Here is a 19,141-nt window from a genome sequence, read left to right as displayed (position 1 = left end):
ACGCGCGCACACACACACACACACACACTCCATCAAAGAGAACTAAAATTCCTTGTCCTGGCAGGTACCAACTATAAACAGCTTCTTGGTTAGGGGTGGGACCCTGTGTCCACTTCCCCCTGCCAGTGCTAGGATTCTGTCTCGTTTGCACCTGCGCAGAGACCCTGGACTTTTATGTTTTCTCCATAACTTTCACTGAAAGCAAGACACACATTTCCATCTCTCTACACAGTTCCCCCAGTGCTTCCTTCTCATCAACTGTCTCACTTTGTATGCATTTTTTGACTATACATGAAGGTCTCCTTCGCCGGGCTAAAAACTGCTAACCAACTCTTTAGAGATTAAGCCAGATGTCATCTGCTTAAAAGAAGCCCCTTTGGACACACCTCCCCACACATATTTTGGTCACATATTCCCTAGCTTCACTAGTATGTTTTATAATAGCTGTTAGAGAGAGAGACAGAGAGACAGAGACAGAGAGACAGACACACACACACACACACACACACACACACACACACACAGAGAGAGAGAGAGAGAGAGAGAGAGAGAGAGAGAGAGAGCTTGAGACTAGACTAACCAGGGCTTTTCACAAGGGAGGCCTTGTGCATGCTACCCAAGCACTCTACCACCAAGCCATATTCTCAGCCTTTGCTTTTTTCTTTTTAAGAGGTTCGTGCAGCCCAGGCAATCTTCCCGGGTGTGCTATCAGAGGTCTACTTCACCTGATTTTGTGTCTCCAGTGCAGCCATCACAATCTGCAACATCACACCAAGAGCACACTTGATCTTTCAAACCTAGCACATGGACAGCTGCCCAATAAGGTTTGCTAAACTAAAAAATGCAAGGACAAAATGACCAAAATAGGAAACAATTCCCTTGACAATAGGAACATCTTTTGTGTGTGTGTGTATGGGTTGTCCTGCCTGCATGTACGGTACCCAGGGAGGCCAGAAGAAGGTCTTAGAACTGGAGTTACAAATGATTGTGAGCCACCCTGCGGGTGCTGGAAATCAAACTAGTGAATCAGCAGTCAGTGCTCTTAACCACTGAGCCCTCTCTCCTGCTTAGGAACTTTGGAGTTAAAGACCAAGCCTTCTTTTGCAAGCAGTCTGTGCAATTTAACAGCAGACAAGAAGACTATGTGAATAAACTACAGCATAAGGTTCTAGTTACTTCTGAAGTAGTAAGTAATTGGAGAATGTTTTAGTAGAATGGTTCTCAACCTTCCTAACCCTGTGGCCCTTTAGTACAGTTTCTCATGTTTTGGTGACCCCCCCGCAAACCATCAAATTATTTTTGTTGCAACTTCACACTGTAACTACTGTTATGGCATATAATGTAAATATGTGACCACTGTGAAAAGATCATTCGACCCCCAGAGGGAGTCTCGATCCACAGGCTGAGAACCATTGTTTGGAACGTCACAATGAAGAAAACGGGGTAGGACAAAAAAAGAGACGGAGTTGTCAGTGCTAAGCGGCTCTAAGAAAACTAAATGATTTATAACCTAGGCCTAATTTAGACAGAAAACTGAGAAACTGGCATAAATAAACATTTTTATTATTCAAAATAGTATTAGGGCAATTATTATTTGTCTAACCCCCGCCCTCTTGATTTTTCAAGACAGGGTTCCTTTGTAGCCTGTCCTGGAACACACAAAGACCTGCCTGTCTCCTGACTGCTGAGATTAAAGGCGTGCGCCACCACCACCTGGCTATTTTTCTTTTATATAAAGAGAAAATTTTGCTTCTGAAACACAAGTGTTCAGGGTCTTGAACACTATGATAAGAAACTCTCTGGAATGCTTATTTCAAGGGCTCACACACTCAAAATGGCTTCAGAAAGTCCCAGAAACTGACCGGATTCACTAGGCCCCTTCCCTGCTACAGTGAGCAATGAAAGCTGCTCATCCTTCTCAGATAAACCAAGCTGCAAAGAAGACTCTGAGATCAGACCAGCTGCCTACAAGAACTTTAGACCAACCAAGGCACCTGGAAAGGACACCACTGCAGGCTGTGCAGTAAGCTCCAGGTCCCCAATCTTATGAGCTGTCACCCATACTGGGGTGGCCTAGGTGATCCAGCTGTCTTTTGAGTCACTTCTGCTCCTATAAGTCAGCCCAATAAACTAACTGGTACCCCAAGGGGGACTCAGTGGTGTCTGTACTTTGTAGTCTGTCTGGGCTCCCTGTCGAGTGAGAGATGGGTGTGCTATATCTCCCCAGGAAAGTTCTGTCACATAAGACTTAAACATTTTATTGTTTTGAAAAGCCTTACCTATGGCTGCTTCCTGGACTCTCCCCCTGCACGAAAATTAAACAAGTAAAAGAATTTTCACTAATTGAACTCACTAAGGCAAGCCAAAGCAATTTTCATTTAATCAAAAATATTTTTACTTACCTATTTCTGCCACAGTAAGCAAATTCATTATTAAAAGGATTTGAAACAAACAAAAAAACTTTACTATTTTTCAAAGGCAAAACTCAAATATAGAATAACCATTTGTTGGATAATTCTTAATTTTTCTAATATTTGTTATGTAGCAAATGAACTCACAGTTAGGAAGTGCCAGACAACACACTCACTATGTCTTCAACATTTGTGGGTGATGTTTGCTATTCTGATCTTAAAAGTTTTAAAATTTACATACCTATTAAAAACTTTTTTTGTAACCCTGCCCTGGAAATCAGTATTCTTGTTCTCCACCGGTGGGTCATGACCCCTTTGAGGGGGTTGCATATCATTCATAGTAAGAACAAACTAATGCTATGGCTGGGGTCGCTCCATGAGGAACTGTATCAAGGGCTGCAGTGTTAGGAGGGTTGAGAACCACTGCTGTAGACTTTCTGGCCTCTTGAAAGCATGCAGACCAGCAAATGACTAGGAGCCGGCCAAGGATGGGAAGTACAATGGGGGTCACTCTGCCCTCGTCACAGGTCTCACACAGAAGGGGAGCTTCTGTCATGCTGCCTGCATTTTGTGCTCTGTGACTTCACTATTTAAAAATAATCCCTGGCACAGAGAGATTCTGGCTTAAAATACAACACCCCCCGCCCCCCAGTATGGTGTACAGCTGCTCCCTGATGTTCCTAAGCACAAGGTGTGATGGATCTCACAGAGAGACTCTGTGGGTAGAAAAATTTCAGTAAAGCATGTTGACAGTGAGTTCAAAGTCCAAGCTAGCAACTATGCTAAGGAAAGTATTTTCAATAGAAACACATGAAATAAGCCTATACATTTATCACGTCATGAAACGCTAAGAGCAGAGGTTTCAGGAGTCTATCTTAGTTCCCCTAGGAGGAAGGATTGGCTGCCAGCATTCATGGGGATTCTGAAATACTTTAGCTACCACATGAGTTGGAGCTGGGAAAATGGTTCAGTTATGATCAGTGCTGCTCTTGCAGAGGGATCTGAGTTTAATTCCCAGCACCCACACCATGTGATTCACAGCCGTCTGCGATTCCAGCTGCAGAGGACCTGATCTACTACCTTCTTTTGCTCTCTGAAAGTACCCACACACATGGCATACACTCAACAGAATACACACATATGTGAATAAAAGATAAATCTAAAAATAAAAAAAATGGATTGGCTTAGTTTCTTTTACAAAATAATGAATCAAATTCTCAAAGGTCCACATTCGCGTGGGAAATAGCATCACAAAACAGGATGGTAAGTAGCCAGGACCAAGTGGGGCAGGAGAGAGGCTGGTCAGCAGAGTGAGAACTAGCAAAAAGCCCTAGCGCACTCCTAAAGAGCACCTCAGAGAAGGGCACCGGCTCTTCTGAGAAGCAGGATGCTCTGAGGTGGGCTATGAAGCTGAAAGAAGTCTTGTTTGTGAAGAAGGAGGAGATGGAGGCAACCACTGCGAAGGGAAGGAAGGAGACTCCACAGAAGGCGGGTGCTGCTTCTCTAGAAAAATGAAGACTGCTTCCCTAAACTATCTACCACATAATGTTGTATATGCCTGCTTTTGGAAGATCTTTTTTCTTTTGTTTGTTTTTCTAGACAGGATTTCTCTGTATAGCCTTGGTTGACCTGGAACTCACTGTATAGATCAGGCTGGCCTTGAACCCACAGATCCACCTGCTTTTGCCTCTGGGATTAAAGTGCTGGGATTAAAGGTGTGTGCCAGTCCTGCCTGGCTTGGGCAGTCTTTCTATCAAATTACTTTGAGAAAAGTTTAATTGGACAAATTTAAACTACTTTAATAACTTAAAATTACATTTTATTTATTATGTGTGTGTATTTGTGCTCAACTCCACATGTGAGTCATGGCAGGCATGTAGAGGTCAGAGGACAACTTGTAGGAGTCAGCGTCCCTCTTCTGCCAGGTGGGTCCTGGCGGCTGAACTCACACCTGGGGGCAAGTGCCTTCACCTGCTGAGTTATCTCACTGGTCCCATGACATAGACACTCAAAGGAAAGTAGACATGTTTTCCTTTCCGAGGACCCTAGGAAGGGGAGTCCTCTGTACACATTCACACGGCTAAAGCCGAACCTCAGCACACAGACTCCAGCTCTCCTAACTGTGCCTCTGCATGTTAAGTACATAACACAGCTCACTGACTCGAAATTGTATTTTTTTAAAATATTTTAGCATTTCTATTCTTAGGTTCATCTTAAATTTGACTGAGCTTTTAATAAAGATATAAAAAAATCAATATTAATAACAATTGACGGAGATAAAGGTTAAAGTGAGAAATTTTATAATCATACATACATTCTACCCTCAAAAAGCCACAGAAAACAGGGATTCTAGATTGAAGTATTTTACTTATATAAGGGAAAGGAATTAGAAATATCTTCTTTTTGAAGTTTCTTGGATTCTATGAAAGGCAAAAAAACCCCTTGTGTCCAGCATTATATTCACAATACAGTAGAAAATTCTGAATTCTTACTAAAATAAATTAATCAAAGAAGAAAAAGATGCAGAATGGATGAGAAAGTAAAAAGCAAGACAATAAAGGTATAACTAAAGCAACAATCATTAAGAACACAGACTGTAAGTTATATACTTACCTCATCGCTCTCTACCAGGTTCTCAAACTGAAAGGGGACAAAAAGACAACCATCAGGAGGGATGTTTGTCGAGCATACACATCTCACAAGAAACTGACACGTCTCTTAATCTTCAAAATAACACATCTTTACAAGGTACTCATCTTTATATGAGTATCTTTTATAATCAGCATATTTGGTATACTCTAGTTCACAAAATGGCCAACGCAAGCAAGCATATAATTCTTTTTCTGTGCATCAGAATCCACAATACTGAGCCAGGCCTGGTGTAATCTCAGTTACTCTCAAGGCAGAGGCGGGAGGAGGCAATGCTCCAGGCCAGCCTTGGTGGCGGTTGGGTTTAAGGCAAGCCTGTGAGAGTCAGTGAGACCCCCATCTCACAATAAAAAGTAAACTAAGAGGGATGTGGATGTGGCTCAGAATGCTAGCCAAGTACTCCTGAGACCTGCCTCCTAAACAAGTGACAATATTGAAATAAACACTGACACATATAATATATATTTTATAGTCCATACTAGGTGTGGTTCTGAACCATTCCCCATCTTTTTTTTTTTTAAGTATTTATTTAACTTTATTTTATGTTCATTTGGTATGAAGGTGCCAGATTCCCTGGAACTGGAGTCATAGACAGTTGTGCACTGCCATGTGGGTGCTGGGAGTTGAACCCAGGTCCTCTGGAAGGGTAGTTAGTGCTCATAACCACTGAGCCATGTCTCCAGCCCTCATTTCCCTTATCTTAAAGACCCAGGTTTTGTTCTCAGCACCTACCTGGTGGCTCACAAAAGTCGGTTAACTTGCCTTTAATTTCAGCACTTGGGAGGCAGAGTCAGATGGATCTCAGTGACTTCAAGGCCAGCCTGGTCTACAAAAGGAGTTCAAGGACAGCCAGAGCTACTAGTAAAGCCTTGTTTCAAAGAGTCTGTAACTCACTAGGAATCTGCTGCCCTCTTCTGGTCTCTGTCAGCACTGCACACATATGGTGCCCTCACGTGCAGGAAAAATCTTATACACATAAAACGAGGAGGAGGAGGAGGAGGAGGAGGAGGAGGAGGAGGAGGAGGAGGAGGAGGAGGAGGAAGAGGAGGAGGAGGAGGAAGAGGAAAAGGAGGAGGAGGAGGAGAAGAACAATTGTGGACATTTTTGGATTCCAGTAAATGTTCAAGGCCTCACCTCTATGGTCAAATGCTCTCCTCTTGGGCATGTTCTAAAGTACTTTGATCTGGGAAGAAAAACATAAAAATCACAATGAACTCTTAAAATAGATTTAATATTATGGCATAAAGTATTCATAAAGCAAACAACAAGAAATATAGAACACCTTGTATTTCTAAAAACCAAAATTTATCCGAGATTATATAGTTCAGGGTTTTTTTTTTTTCTTTTGGTTTTTTGAGACAGGGTTTCTCTGTATAACAGCCCTGCTTGTCCTGAAACTCACGTTGTAGACCAGGCTGGCCTCGAACTCACTGGGATTGGCCTGTCTCTGCCTCCCGACTACTGGAATTAAAGGCATTCACACCAGATGTTTGGATGTTTAAATTTAGTTAACCAATCTTTTTATTGGCACTAATGCATATTAAGACTGTACTAATTTATACAATTATCACATAGTACAGAATACAATGACATTTAAAATTTATTTTATTTTACTGTTATCAAGTAAAATATCTTGTTAAAAATAGAGGTGAATATAACGAAATCACATTATGTGTCTGTCATGTCATTATGCGTTGACATATTATTTATGAATATTTCATTATGTATAGTTAATATGTCAAAAACTAGAAAAAGTCCTTTAAAAATACACAAAGGATCACACTAAATAATATACAATGAGTACGCCCTTTATATTTTAGATAAGCAAATATCACAGCTCTGGAAGGATAATCTCTGGCAACGTGTGAAGCAGAGTGATGATCTACAGCTGGGGGCGCTCCTGCCTGCAATCCCATTGCTTAAAAGGCTGAGACAGGAGAGTTGCTGTGAGTCTGAATCCAGCTCAGGCTACATAGCCAGGTCTTGGTCTTAAGACAAAACAAGACAAAGAGAGCCTTCTAGATAATAGTCATATATTCACAGAAAGCTTTTGTTCTTTTCTTATGCCTTCACAAATGAAACAAGAAACAGAACTCGCAAGTACGTCAAGCTACATTTAAATATGTCAGTGCATCACTTTTCCTGGGGGGCACAAATCTTTCCTCCTACTCTGGTTATTAATTTCTGCTCCTCTCGTCGAAACTGAGAGGTAGTTAAGTAAGTACCACCTTTACCACGCTGTCCCAGCAATACAGCTGTGCTCTACTGCAATACAAGCCCACCTCAGACTCAGTCAATTCAAGTGCCAGGCAAGTCTGGGACTTCTGCTCACACGCAGTTCCTGCCACAGTTACCAGAATGAATAAAGTGAAGCCCTGCGTGGGAGCCAGAGTCACTCGTACAGTTCCTGGTCTGTCAGGTTTGCTGGACAGAAAAGAACTGTTGGCACGATGAGATCGCTGGTCAGGTCAGGCCTGACGCTTTGTACGTGTACGTAAGCACGGAGGGGGCTGGCAGGTTAGTGACAAAATGACATACTATTGCAAATAAAGAAAAACACAGCAAAGAAATTACAGCTGCTATTTTCTCCTGTGAGAACATTTTTAAGTTGATCTTCAATGTTAGCCGCTGTCTTTAGAAGCCTCTGGGATCTGTGTGACAGCATTTCCCTAAAGGATGAACTGAAGGGGAAACGCTGTTCCATTTCCGGTTGCTGTGACAAAACATCCCGACAAGAACAACCTCAAGGAGAAAGGGTCTATCTGGTTCACAGTCCAGGGCCAGTCCGTCACTGTGAAGGAGTCCAGGAGACGGGAGTGTGACACAGCTGGTCACGTCACATCCGGTCAAGGCAGAGAGTAATGGGTTCCCAAGGGCAGGCACGTGCTTTCTCCTCCTCCTGCCCAGGGCCCAGCCATGTGATGCTGCTGCCCACACTCAGGGTGGGTCTTTCCCTCTCAACAAGCTCACCCACAAGCCACCCTGACCTAGACAATTCCTGGGACTCTCTCCCATGACAATTAAGAAACTGTCACAGGGACCAGGATCCTGGAGAGATTCACAAAGAAAGAAGAACAGCAGAACCTGGCCGCCATGATGTGAAATGCACACGCTTCTCCTTTGAAACTGTGGGCCAACGTCCACCTTTCTTCTGCTTTAGTCTACGGATGCTGGTTATTTTCTTCAAACAACCAATACCAATATAATACAGCTGTTTGTGTCTTCCCTCCTCTCAGGCTACTGGCAATGGTGTAGGATTCTGTCCTGTCTTTAAAGAGACACGGAACATGCAAGCATAAACACAGGCCTTCTAGTCTCTGACCACTCACTCTTCAATTTTTCAAGCAAATCCAGAAATGAGCTGAATATTCCAGAAGCAGTGTTCTGGCAGTAGGATTCCTGCTTCTGGGGCTCAACTGTCTCTGCCTATAACCATTACCTGATTGCTTGAACAAGCTGTCTGGCTAAACTATACCTGTTTAGGGTTGCCGAGTGGTATAAGTGAAAAATGGGAAAAGTTCAGCAATACTAGCATGGTATAGTCCACCCCAAAGCCAAGCACAACAGTCGAAAGCAGGGGAGTAACCGCTGAACGACAGTTACAGCTGGCTACACGACTACCACGACGTTAGGAAAAGTCAAAGTGTCCGCGGCCTCTCCATCCACAGCTGGTGACAGCGACAAGCATATCTTGCCTGACCGACTGGCCAAACTCTATACCTCTAGACACTGGATTGGCTCAGAGTTCTCTAAAAAAAAAAAAAAAAAAAAAACACAGATAATATCCTCCTGCGATCTGTACGGCTTCGCTTTCTGAAAAAATTAAGACTGAAACCTTATTCACAAATTACATATACTGACTCCTACACTAATAAGAGCAGATTGATTGGTTAAAGTAAATACACAATTTGGCAAACTCGGGTACCATTTTTGTTCTTTTTAAGAGAAGCTTTACTGTGGGGGTTTTCTAAAAACAAGTGGATATCAGATTATAAACATTTTAAAATGAATTATGGATGTCTTTATTTATTTAAACATCGCTGGCCCCTGTACAGACCATCTACAGACATGCGCGTATTAAATCTGATCAGTGATATCTGGTCAACTCTGAGACAGGTAAAAGCTGCAGCCATTCTTAAATTTTTCCATGTTTTCTATATGACAGCTATTTTGAACATGGCTAGAAAGACCATTTCAACGATGTCTCCTTAGTGCATAGGTAGTGCCAGTTCAACACAGTGCCCTTCAGTGGGCACTCCATCAAAAGCATGAAGGACCCAGGACTCAAGTCTTCCACACTATGGACTTCTAGGTCTAATAAATTTGGAATACAAAAAGCTACCTTGACTTATTTTTTACCTCACAGCTCTGTTCCAGAGTGAAGGGTGAGCCTTTTGTCAATCACCCAAGATCCTAACCCATCCATTGTTATGGTTAGTTCCATATTAACCTTTACCATGGCTGCCGACACTCATCAACAACCACTGCTCTGCTTCACTAAAATACTCAAGTCCATAACTTCAAATCCCTCACACATTTTTCAGAAGCCTTCAGCGCTATAAGAACTTCCCTAGTGGATCTCAGAGACGATTTGCTGCTGTAACAGGCAGCACAGAGAACGACAGTGGCTGGGATCCCAGTGATAACAGGTGGCCCTGAGAAGAACCACGAAGACAGACAGGCAGAATGTGCTAAGAGACGGACTATGGGGGAGGGCGGAAATCAAGATGGAGCTGTCGGAGATGAGAAAGGTTAGAAATGGAAGAGTGTGCAGCCTACAGAGCAACGTCACACGAAGCCAAGCATCCGAGCGCTAACACAGTGAGTAGTGCAGACTTCAAGAACACAGAATGTGTCTAGAACGGTTCCCGCTTGTTTCTTAGAAACTTCCTTTCCTCCACACTCCTACAGCGGCAGTTACCCCAGAGTGAACCCCACTGTCTGGAATGGTAAATGCTATGAAGCACTGGAAATGCAGCCATCTCAATTTGGGGAGCTATGAAATGTCAAATCAAACTGGATGTTAAAGACAGAACAAAAGCAACTAAAATATCTACTTTCATAACTAAGCTCTTGGGCATATTTGCAAGGTTAGATGTGAAAAACGCCCAGAACTTCATCAATTCATCCCCTCTCTGTTTAATCTATCAATTCTGCAGCTGAGAACACCCCACACAGGTTCCAGGACTAAGGACACAGCTTTGAGTCCAGCTGTGTTCACTATATGTAATGCATCCACATTAGTGCTTTCACACATAAGACATGGCTGGGTTTTTCATAAAAAAGATTCTCACCAAACATTGGTAACAAACAGCTGACAACATTCAAAATGGGTCTGGTCAAGTAATTTAAATCATACTATCTAAAAATAAGGGATAAACAGCCATCCTACTTTTTAGAACTACTGTTATCACATAAGTGGGTCAGATTGTACAAAAGTTTCTGGATTTACTTAAAAAAAAAAAAAAGCAAGCCATAATGGAAAATCTGATTTTCTTCTATCATGCTTACATGAGAAAACAAGACGATAAAACTTTTCTCTTTGCCTTCACATTTGTACAATGTAACTAAAGACACTGAATGCTTTGGGAAGAAGAGCTAGTATTTCTTTGGTACAGATTTCAAACACTAGGGTTAAGAGAAGAAAAGACACACTTAAGAAAGTAGGTAAGGGCCAAGCTATTCAACTTCAAATTATTTCATTTAAGATAATAAAATAAGGCTATTAGATAACCCCCAAGTTCAGAGATTCTTGGAGTTAACAAGCAAGATGGCACTAAAAAATGAGGAAATCTGCCGTGGAATAATCCTTTTGTACACTGTGAAGATGTGTCGCTGTGATTGGTTTAATAAACAAGCTGACTGGCCAATAGTGGAACAGAATAAGGTTAGGTGGGAAAGTAAAAGTGAGAATGTTGGGAAGGAGAAGGGCAGAGTCAGGAGTCATCAGCCAGCCAGAAGGAATTGGATAAACAAGGCAGGATAGAGAGGTAAAATCCTCAAGCCTCAGGATTGCATACAGATGAATAGAAATGTGTTAAGTTGTAAGAGCTAGTTAGTAACAAGCCTGAACTATTGGCTGAGAATTTGTAATTAATATAAGCCCCAGTGGGTTTATTTGAGAACTACCGCAGGACAGGAAAACTCCGCCTACAGAGTCCACCAGGTCCTGTTTGTAGCAAAAAATCAACAGAACAATGGGCTATTCCTACTAGGACACTGCTGCCACATTGGATACTTGAGCTAGGAAAAAGAGAGGGAGAAGGGGCACAAGAAGGAAGAGTCTCTGGATTGAACAAAATATATAAAATAATAGATTTTGTCTAGTTCCACTAGCTCTATTTCAGGTTGAAAGCAGCCATTCTCCCAAGGTGACAAGAGGCAGTCACTTTGCTATGAAGATGGCTGTGTCACCCACAAGTGCTCTATTCTCTTTCTCTGTCTATCTTTATGCTTACATTTCTGGTTTTTATTTCTTTTGTTTATTTCAAGACAGGGTTTCTCTGCATAGCCCTGGCTGTCCTATAACTAGCTCTGTAGATCAGGCTGTCCTTGAACTCAGAGATCCACGTACTCCGTCTCTTTTGCTGGGATTAAAGACGTGTGCCACTACTGCCCGGCTACTGGTATAATTTGAAATATTTCCTATTACTTATTCCTAGTTTCTTATATTTGTCTCCATTGCTATCATTAAGGAAATTTCTGTACATTCTATTTGTTACAGGCACAAAGGGCTATAATGAAGTTCTTGTACAAATACTCAACATTCCACATTAATGGGTTAGAAAAAAGTACCTTCTTAGTACTAAGAAAGTGGAGCAATGGAAATCTCTTATTAGTAAAAGTATACACTGCCATAAACTTGAAAAACTTTAACATAGTTTAAAACTGGCGAAGACATGCAAAAGCTATGACTCAGTCATTTCATTCCTGGAAACCTCTTGTGATGTCATTAGAATGATCACTGATGGTAACAGCAAAAAACAAATGGAAAAAACGACAACCACCCTCGAAATAACAGAAATGTCCATCGATTTATCACTGGATAAACTGTGGTATATTAAAATATAATATAATTTAATGCTGCACAGGAAGAGAGATGAGTGGGTGATCAGGTATGAAAATAAGAGTTTTGGAAATCATTGTTCAAAGTCACTGAGAGCAAAGACAAACATAACAAATATTTACTGTGTTTGAGGTAATTACGGAGGAGCAAGAACACAATTCTTTCCTTAAATCTAGCTAGGCAAGTCAGCATCATAAGCTTGCTTCAAGTGCCAGGAACCACAGAGTCTGAGAGCACTGAGTGGAGATGATGCAGAGTGAACGCATGAATAATACATGTGACCAACTTGAGGCTGGGGAGGAATCAAGGATCGCCTGGGTTAGGGTGGTGCCAGTGAGAGAAGCAGACAAATACTTAACGGATAAAAAAAAAAATCCAGGGGAAGGACTGGACAGTGAGAAATGATGGGAAGTGGGGTCAGAATCCTAATGAGGTTACAATGTGCAAGAGGCAAAAGGCAAGAATGGGGACAGCAAAAAAGTAAACAGGGCAAGTCAGAGATGCAAGATTTCCAGCAGGGAAAGGATAAGGAACAGAGAAGAGAGAAGGCAGCAGAGTCCTCTGGGAATACAGCAGGGTCACAGAGCTGAGCTGAGGGGACAACGATTAAGGTCACATCACACATACATTTAACTTTTATCAAGTCAGGCATCTGTGCCGGAGAAAAGGGAGGTAAGAAATAACGGGCAAAACCTGACCGTGGCTGTAACAAGATGCATACTTAGCACCAGGGCGAACTAAACAGCAATTAAAGAAAACAGAAGTGCATTTCCCATCTCAGTCTGGAGCTCTGCAAAGCTGAGAGTCACCCATGGCTGACTGTCCTTATGTCCCTGAGGAGTCTCAACATGAGGCAGATTCCAGCGCCCATTCTACCACTAAAAACGTGAATGTGGGCTCAACATGAAAAAGCAGCAGAGAAGCAAAACCGATTGTGGTTGGGACATGGGGTACTAATAAAAAGAATTTAGAATAGCTTGGGAGTAAAAAATGGAGATTCCTACAAATGTACTTAATACCTTGCCATCAAGACAGATACTAAGACAGATACTAAGATAAATTTAAATCTTGTTGAAAACTGGCTGAAAATAAAGTTTTTAACGCTTTTCTGTTATGTTGCATAGTGGGTTAAAAAGACTATAAAACTCAAAAGTACACATTGGTATTCTTCTTTTTCAACTCATTTTATATCCTACCTGAAGTACGGTAAGATGATCCTTCGTATTTTGTTGAAGATTATAAATAAATGATGAGCAAAGTTCCAAAGTCTACTAAAAATTAAAAGCCTCCCAAGATATCTCCCCACTCCCAACAGAAGACTGGGCAGGATATGAATCATGTGCCTGGCAGAAGCTATTATGAAGATGAAGATGGGCACTGCTCTCCAGCTGACATCAAATATTTCAGCGGAGGTTTAACCACTCAAATCTGAAGGGGCAAGATTGACAGATGTCTCAAGGAGGGAGGATGCCAACGTGAGTATCTCATGCCTATGGTCACAGATCCAATTCTCTGCCTCCCTGCCTGAGCTGATGGCTGGCTGTCTTCTGCCTCGGTGCTGGGACTCAAACTGGCTTTCCTGGGTCAGTAGCTCGTACACCACAGACAATGACAGCTTGCACTGGAGCCAATCCCTCATAACGATGTCACTGGACATCTACGTCGCAGCTACTGGTAGACATATGGCTATGTATCTGTGGAGGCCTTACAGAACTGGTAATCATAAAGGAAAAAGAGTTACTGTTAACAGTGCCTTCTGAATGATGAACTTTAGAATGGATATTCAGAAAATTATTTTTATGCCTTGGAAGACCAGTGGAGTTAGGTCTTCCCTCTGTGCATGGCAAAGACAGAAAACACAGACTAAAAACAAACCAAACAGCCACTGCCTCTTGAGAAGAGCATGCTCGAGAGGGCACTAGTAACAAAAGGGAGCTCAGGCCTCCAGCTTCCATGCTGTGGGCAGCACCTGAACTCACCCATCCCCTGCTTTTGGAAAGTAAGATATGTGACTTCCTGTTATGGGTGACACCGAATCTTCTCTTCTTCCTTCTCTAAGTTACTGAATGACAGGCAAAGCAACATGTTAACATTTAGAACATGAAAATAAATAATAATTAATCTTACAAGTCAGATAGGGTAGTCATGAAGGTAAATTACAAACAAGGCTGTCTTTTAATCGCCCTGAAGAGGAATCAGCCCATACCCAAATAGGGGAAAGGGTGGTTCAGAGTATCAGAGATCAAAAGCCAGGAATGTGAGAACAGTGACATAGTAAAGAAACTATATTCCCAGAGTCGCAAATATTTACATCTACTTTGGACTAGGAACTTAACTAGGACCCAGGTATTCAACAGGAAGCCAAGATCAGCGTGGACACAACTGCAATGCGTGTATTCAAAAGGCTAAGCAGGTAAGTGGAGCTAGAAGAGCAGGCCGTTCAGCAGGGCTGTGAGCTCTTATTTCCAAAGGATTGGTGATGTTTTGAGGAAATTCTGGAAGATAATTCTTGAATATCCAGTGAAAAGATGAGTAAGCAGGTGTTATCTAAGTGAAAAGGGAAGAAACAGATTCAAGGAAGAATGTAACAGAGACAAGAAAAGAAAAAAACAGGCAAGAAATACATAGTATAGAATCTGGAAAGACACATCAAAGGTTTTGCAGATTTTAGCCTTTATCCTAGAAGTAGGGTAAGCACTAAAATGAGGACTCTGAAGGCCAATCTGACACAGTCAGTTCCTTGGGTGAGATTCCCTCTTCTCAGATATGTCTAGGTTTGTGTCATCTTGACAACAACAACAACGAGCCAGCACAGACGCAGAGGCTGCAGACACAAGAAGGAAGGGGTATTATGAGCCTCAGGTTCACAGCCAAGGTGGCTGTAGAGTAGTTTTCTAAGACGAATGTAGGAAACAATAAAGTAAAAATGATCCAGGTTTAAAAACCAGAAGGAAGAAAGGGCTGAGAAGGAAAGGCAAGTGCAGCCCTGTGAGACGGACTGGAAGTTGTACTGACAGCCACTGGGAGTGAGCCGGTAGTGTCTCAGAACAAGGGAGCAGGCGGAACAACAGGACACAGGGAGTGGATAAACGCACGTGGTTCACAGTACTACCCAAAAGTACACTGGGAAAAAATACATCCAGGAAGAACAAAGATCAGAGCAAAGTCCTGGAATCTCTAAGCGGCAACACAGAACAGGCCACATTTTTTGTATCCATTTAAATCCACTACTGTGAAAAGTAACTTGTGAAATTTCAGAAGCATCTTTAATCTATAAGTTTTTCAAAGCCCACAAATATGCACACCAATAAAACAAATCCCTTACTACTGACAACACAGATTCCCCTATCTTAGCAACACACATTATGGCAAAACATCACACATAAAGGCAAAGGGTGAGGAGAATACTGCTCCTTAGCATCAGGGACAACACAATCCGGCTGGAGTACAGGATGCTGAAGGAGTGGCCAATCGGAGAATTGAGGAGAATAAGGCTGGCAAGATAGGATCAATACTATTTTCAAATGAAGGATAACATTTTATAAAAAAGTTAAAATATGAAGATTTGTAAGTATGTTGTTTTGAAACAAGAATATCTTCATTTTTTTTAATTTTTAAAAATGCCTTTTTTTTGATCTATTTGTATTGATGTGTTTTTGCTGAGAACAAAATTAAGTTACAGATGCTCAAACACAGGAACGCACATGATAAAATGGATATATGATGAACATGAATTCCACACAAGGGATCAGGCTGCTGCAGGAGAAAAACAAGATTCAGAAATTTAGCTACAGGAAATAGCAGCAGAAGTCATTAAACAAGGAAACACCACGATGCAGTGTAGTTTTAGAAAGCCCAACTACTGTGGCGTTCAGATAGTACTAGAGCAGTTTGGAAGCCACTAATTGGACGAAAAGAAAGCCAACACTTAGAAAGACAAAACAGAGTCCAAGTGTATAAAGGGAAACTAAATCAGAATCTAGGCAAGAGCATCCTTACAGTAGTCTACAGAGGTACACGGAATGGTAGTGGCTGAAGGAAGAGGAAAGGCTAAATTTCCTTGGGATAAGCAGTGTACATGTAAAGTTAATTAAATGAAGGGAAGACCCATTATCTGACAGCTAGAAAGAGTAAGACGAGCCAAGAAAGAGACAGAAAAGGAGAAGACGGCAGGATGCTGAAGAGAGCAAGTCCACAGCTTCAAGAAGCTTACCACGCGAGACAGGGTCAAGTTGTTGAGCTACTCATAAAATCTTCACCAAGAGCGTCCAGGATTCTTCACAGACACAGAGGGTAAGAAACGTTATCTACAGAATAAAGAGCTATAAGCTGTTACCAGATAAGGGCTCTGGCTGCAGAGGGACTTTGACTGCAATTCCAGCTCTGTTATCTCAGGCCTGTTCAACTCTCCAAGCTTTGGTTTTCAGCCTATAACACAGGTGCAAGCTGAGTAACATTAATCTAAAAGTTCAAAATCCAAAATGCTCCAAACTCTAAAACCTTTTGTGAGCAACCTGAGGCCACAACGTGGAAATTCCACACCTGACTTCACATGACAGGAAGACGGTCAAATGCAGGAGAGTTTGAGGCCAGCCTGGGTAGCATTAAGACAAACATTATATAAACATTACACTGCTTAAAGCAAACAGTGTAAAACCACAGACAGACTAAAAATATTACAAAACCACTTTTAGGTATATAAGGTGTGTATGAAAAACAACTTGTCTAAGGGCGTTGTATATAGAAATATTCCAAAACCCTATTGAAAAATTAAGAAATCGGTCTCAAGCAACTTGGCTAGCGAGTGTACAAAATTTTCGACAGACAGGAGTGTGCAAAAGAATAAACAAGATAACGTGTAGTGTTTTGAATACTGCCTGGCACACCGGAAATAGCTAAACATTGACAGGCACTAAGTCATTTTCACTGGGAAAGGATAAGCAAATCACTAAAAACCATTGCCTGGAAGCAAGTCTGCTGCTAGAACCCAGCGGGCTGACACCTATTAAATAGAGCACACTGAACATGATCACATCTTTGCATAAGTCATACAACTTAACTGGACCAAGTGTGGGCAATTTTATAGCGACCTAAAGTCGGGAATTAAAATACAACACAACAAAACACAACTAGGTTCCCAAGAACCTTTCTAAGAAAAAGTGCCACGGAGGGCTGGGGATTGGCTCAGCTGGATAGAGCTGTCTTAAACTGTGTGGCACCCTGGACTCAAGCCCCAGCACGGCATGAACCAGGTGAGGTTGCACACCTCTAATCCCAGAATTTGGGGATTGGAGACAGAACAATTAGAAGTTCAAGGGATATGCTAAAAGTTACACACTTCTAATATTGTCCAGAGAAACAGAACTGGCCAGCATATGGAGTTCTTCAAGATGTGCTCATCGGCTAACCCTCAAAATGAAGGTTAACCCCTCAGGATATCAACGTTCTGTTTCTTGGCAGCTAAGGTATCCAACTTGCTTTAGCACTTACATTGATATTTTGACTGGTCAGCAGTTACCCTAGCATACAAAATCCTAGAGCACACTCGAGTACAGTTGGTAATTATAGTGTTGAGACTGCATAGTGTAGAGTAAGTGATCTCGTTTTGAGAGACTCCGGGGAAATCTGCAAGGCTAAGAAATCAGGCCTCGAATGACAAAGCACCCCTGTGGAGTTCAGCCTAAATGAGCTTAAGAAAGGCTAGGATGTCCTATATTTTTCTAGCCATGGTAAGTTCAGTGACAAAATCAAGGCAAACTTTTGTGATTACCCATTTTTTTTCACCCCTAGAAGTAACTATTAACTGGTCAGATGCATGCCTAACATAGCAACTACACTGAAAGACTGTTCAATCTTACTGTGTTTAAGTAACTACATGCTTCCAGGATGCTGCTAAGAATTGTTAAGACTGATATTAAGCAGTGCGTTTACCAAAAGATTCAAGCAAGGAGACGGCTGAAACCTGTGTTTGCAGACGAAAAGAAACAGGATTGGAACTGGTCAGACGGTCTTAGATCACTATCCATGCCATATAGGGCTTACTCAAAGTGTTTACCCAGGGCAAAGTGCAGACTCACGATCAAGTATTATGACATATTTCAGACAACATACACTTGACTCCCTCAGTTCCTCCTGTTACTCCTATCCTATGCTGCCAAGCCTATGTTCAACCAGTAGAATCCACAATTTTAATGAATAGCTTATGTAAAATGTCGTTTGTAAAATCACCATGGGGGAGAGGAATTCAAGTAATGTACTCCAGCGTTAAATATAAAAACATTATATCTACCACAGAATATAAAAGACTCCTTCCCTGAGTTAGAACATTACACCTTCCAAGGTAATAACCTAAAGCCAAAGATGGTGCATGTCCAATTCTTTCATGAGTCTATTTGCATAGCTTAGTAAAAGGGTTCATCCACATAAAACTTACAGCAATATGATTTTGGAGGACAATATTAAACAGCTGTGACCATAATACTATAGAAATCAGGGAAATCAAAATTCCAAACTAAGCAGAAATTTTCTAAGTCCATTCACTCCGATTCTAGGGATGCATAGTGTAAAGCCTTAGTTATTCTGTATCCCAGGGGATACTCTGCCTGATTAGTGAATTGTATTTGACTCTATAAAGATTCTAAATTACAAATCCCTTGGTTACATGCATGCTGGAAGGTACAAAGCTACTGGCTGAAAATCTGGCAGTATGCTTAAGAAAGTACAAAATAGCGCCTGGCTTAGATTTTTTAATTCTAGGCTAAAGTTCCTGGGAAATACTTAGTAACAATAAAGTCAACACCAACGCTAGGTGCTATGTGCCTGGTACTCTAGGAAATAAAAAGTATAACAAGGAGATAATCATAAAATTTTGCTCTTGGATGGCGTGGATAGAAAAATCTTAAGCATATTCCACTTCGCACAAGAGAAGTGATGTTCGACGATACTTGGATTACCAAGAACGCGAGTAGCAATCACAGCGTGCTATCCTTTCCAAATTTCTAAGTATTACTATGAA

At 41.6% G+C, this 19,141-nt stretch overlaps 1 protein-coding gene across 5 annotated transcripts in view; it reads right to left on the bottom strand.

The window, feature by feature from the left end:
• Positions 1-19,141, bottom strand: part of Ap1ar (adaptor related protein complex 1 associated regulatory protein) — a 32,228-nt gene that overhangs the window by 12,404 nt on the left and 683 nt on the right. For 4 of the 5 annotated variants that reach the window (XM_048456706.3, XM_048456704.3, XM_048456707.3 and 1 more), the window contains exons 2-4: positions 6,195-6,243; positions 5,025-5,051; positions 2,280-2,305 (exon numbers count right to left, since the gene is read on the bottom strand). In XM_048456706.3, the coding sequence (XP_048312663.3) occupies positions 2,280-2,305; positions 5,025-5,051; positions 6,195-6,243 (102 nt within the window). Of the gene's footprint in view, positions 1-2,279; positions 2,306-5,024; positions 5,052-6,194; positions 6,244-19,141 lie in introns of those variants that run through there. The other variant, XM_048456709.3, reaches the window with a different exon arrangement.

This window comes from Myodes glareolus, chromosome 17, assembly GCF_982192425.1.
Source record: "Myodes glareolus chromosome 17, mMyoGla1.1, whole genome shotgun sequence".
Lineage (NCBI taxonomy): Eukaryota > Metazoa > Chordata > Mammalia > Rodentia > Cricetidae > Myodes > Myodes glareolus.
The sequence above is the reverse complement of the archived record's forward strand: the minus strand, read 5'-3'. Positions and strand labels throughout refer to the sequence as shown.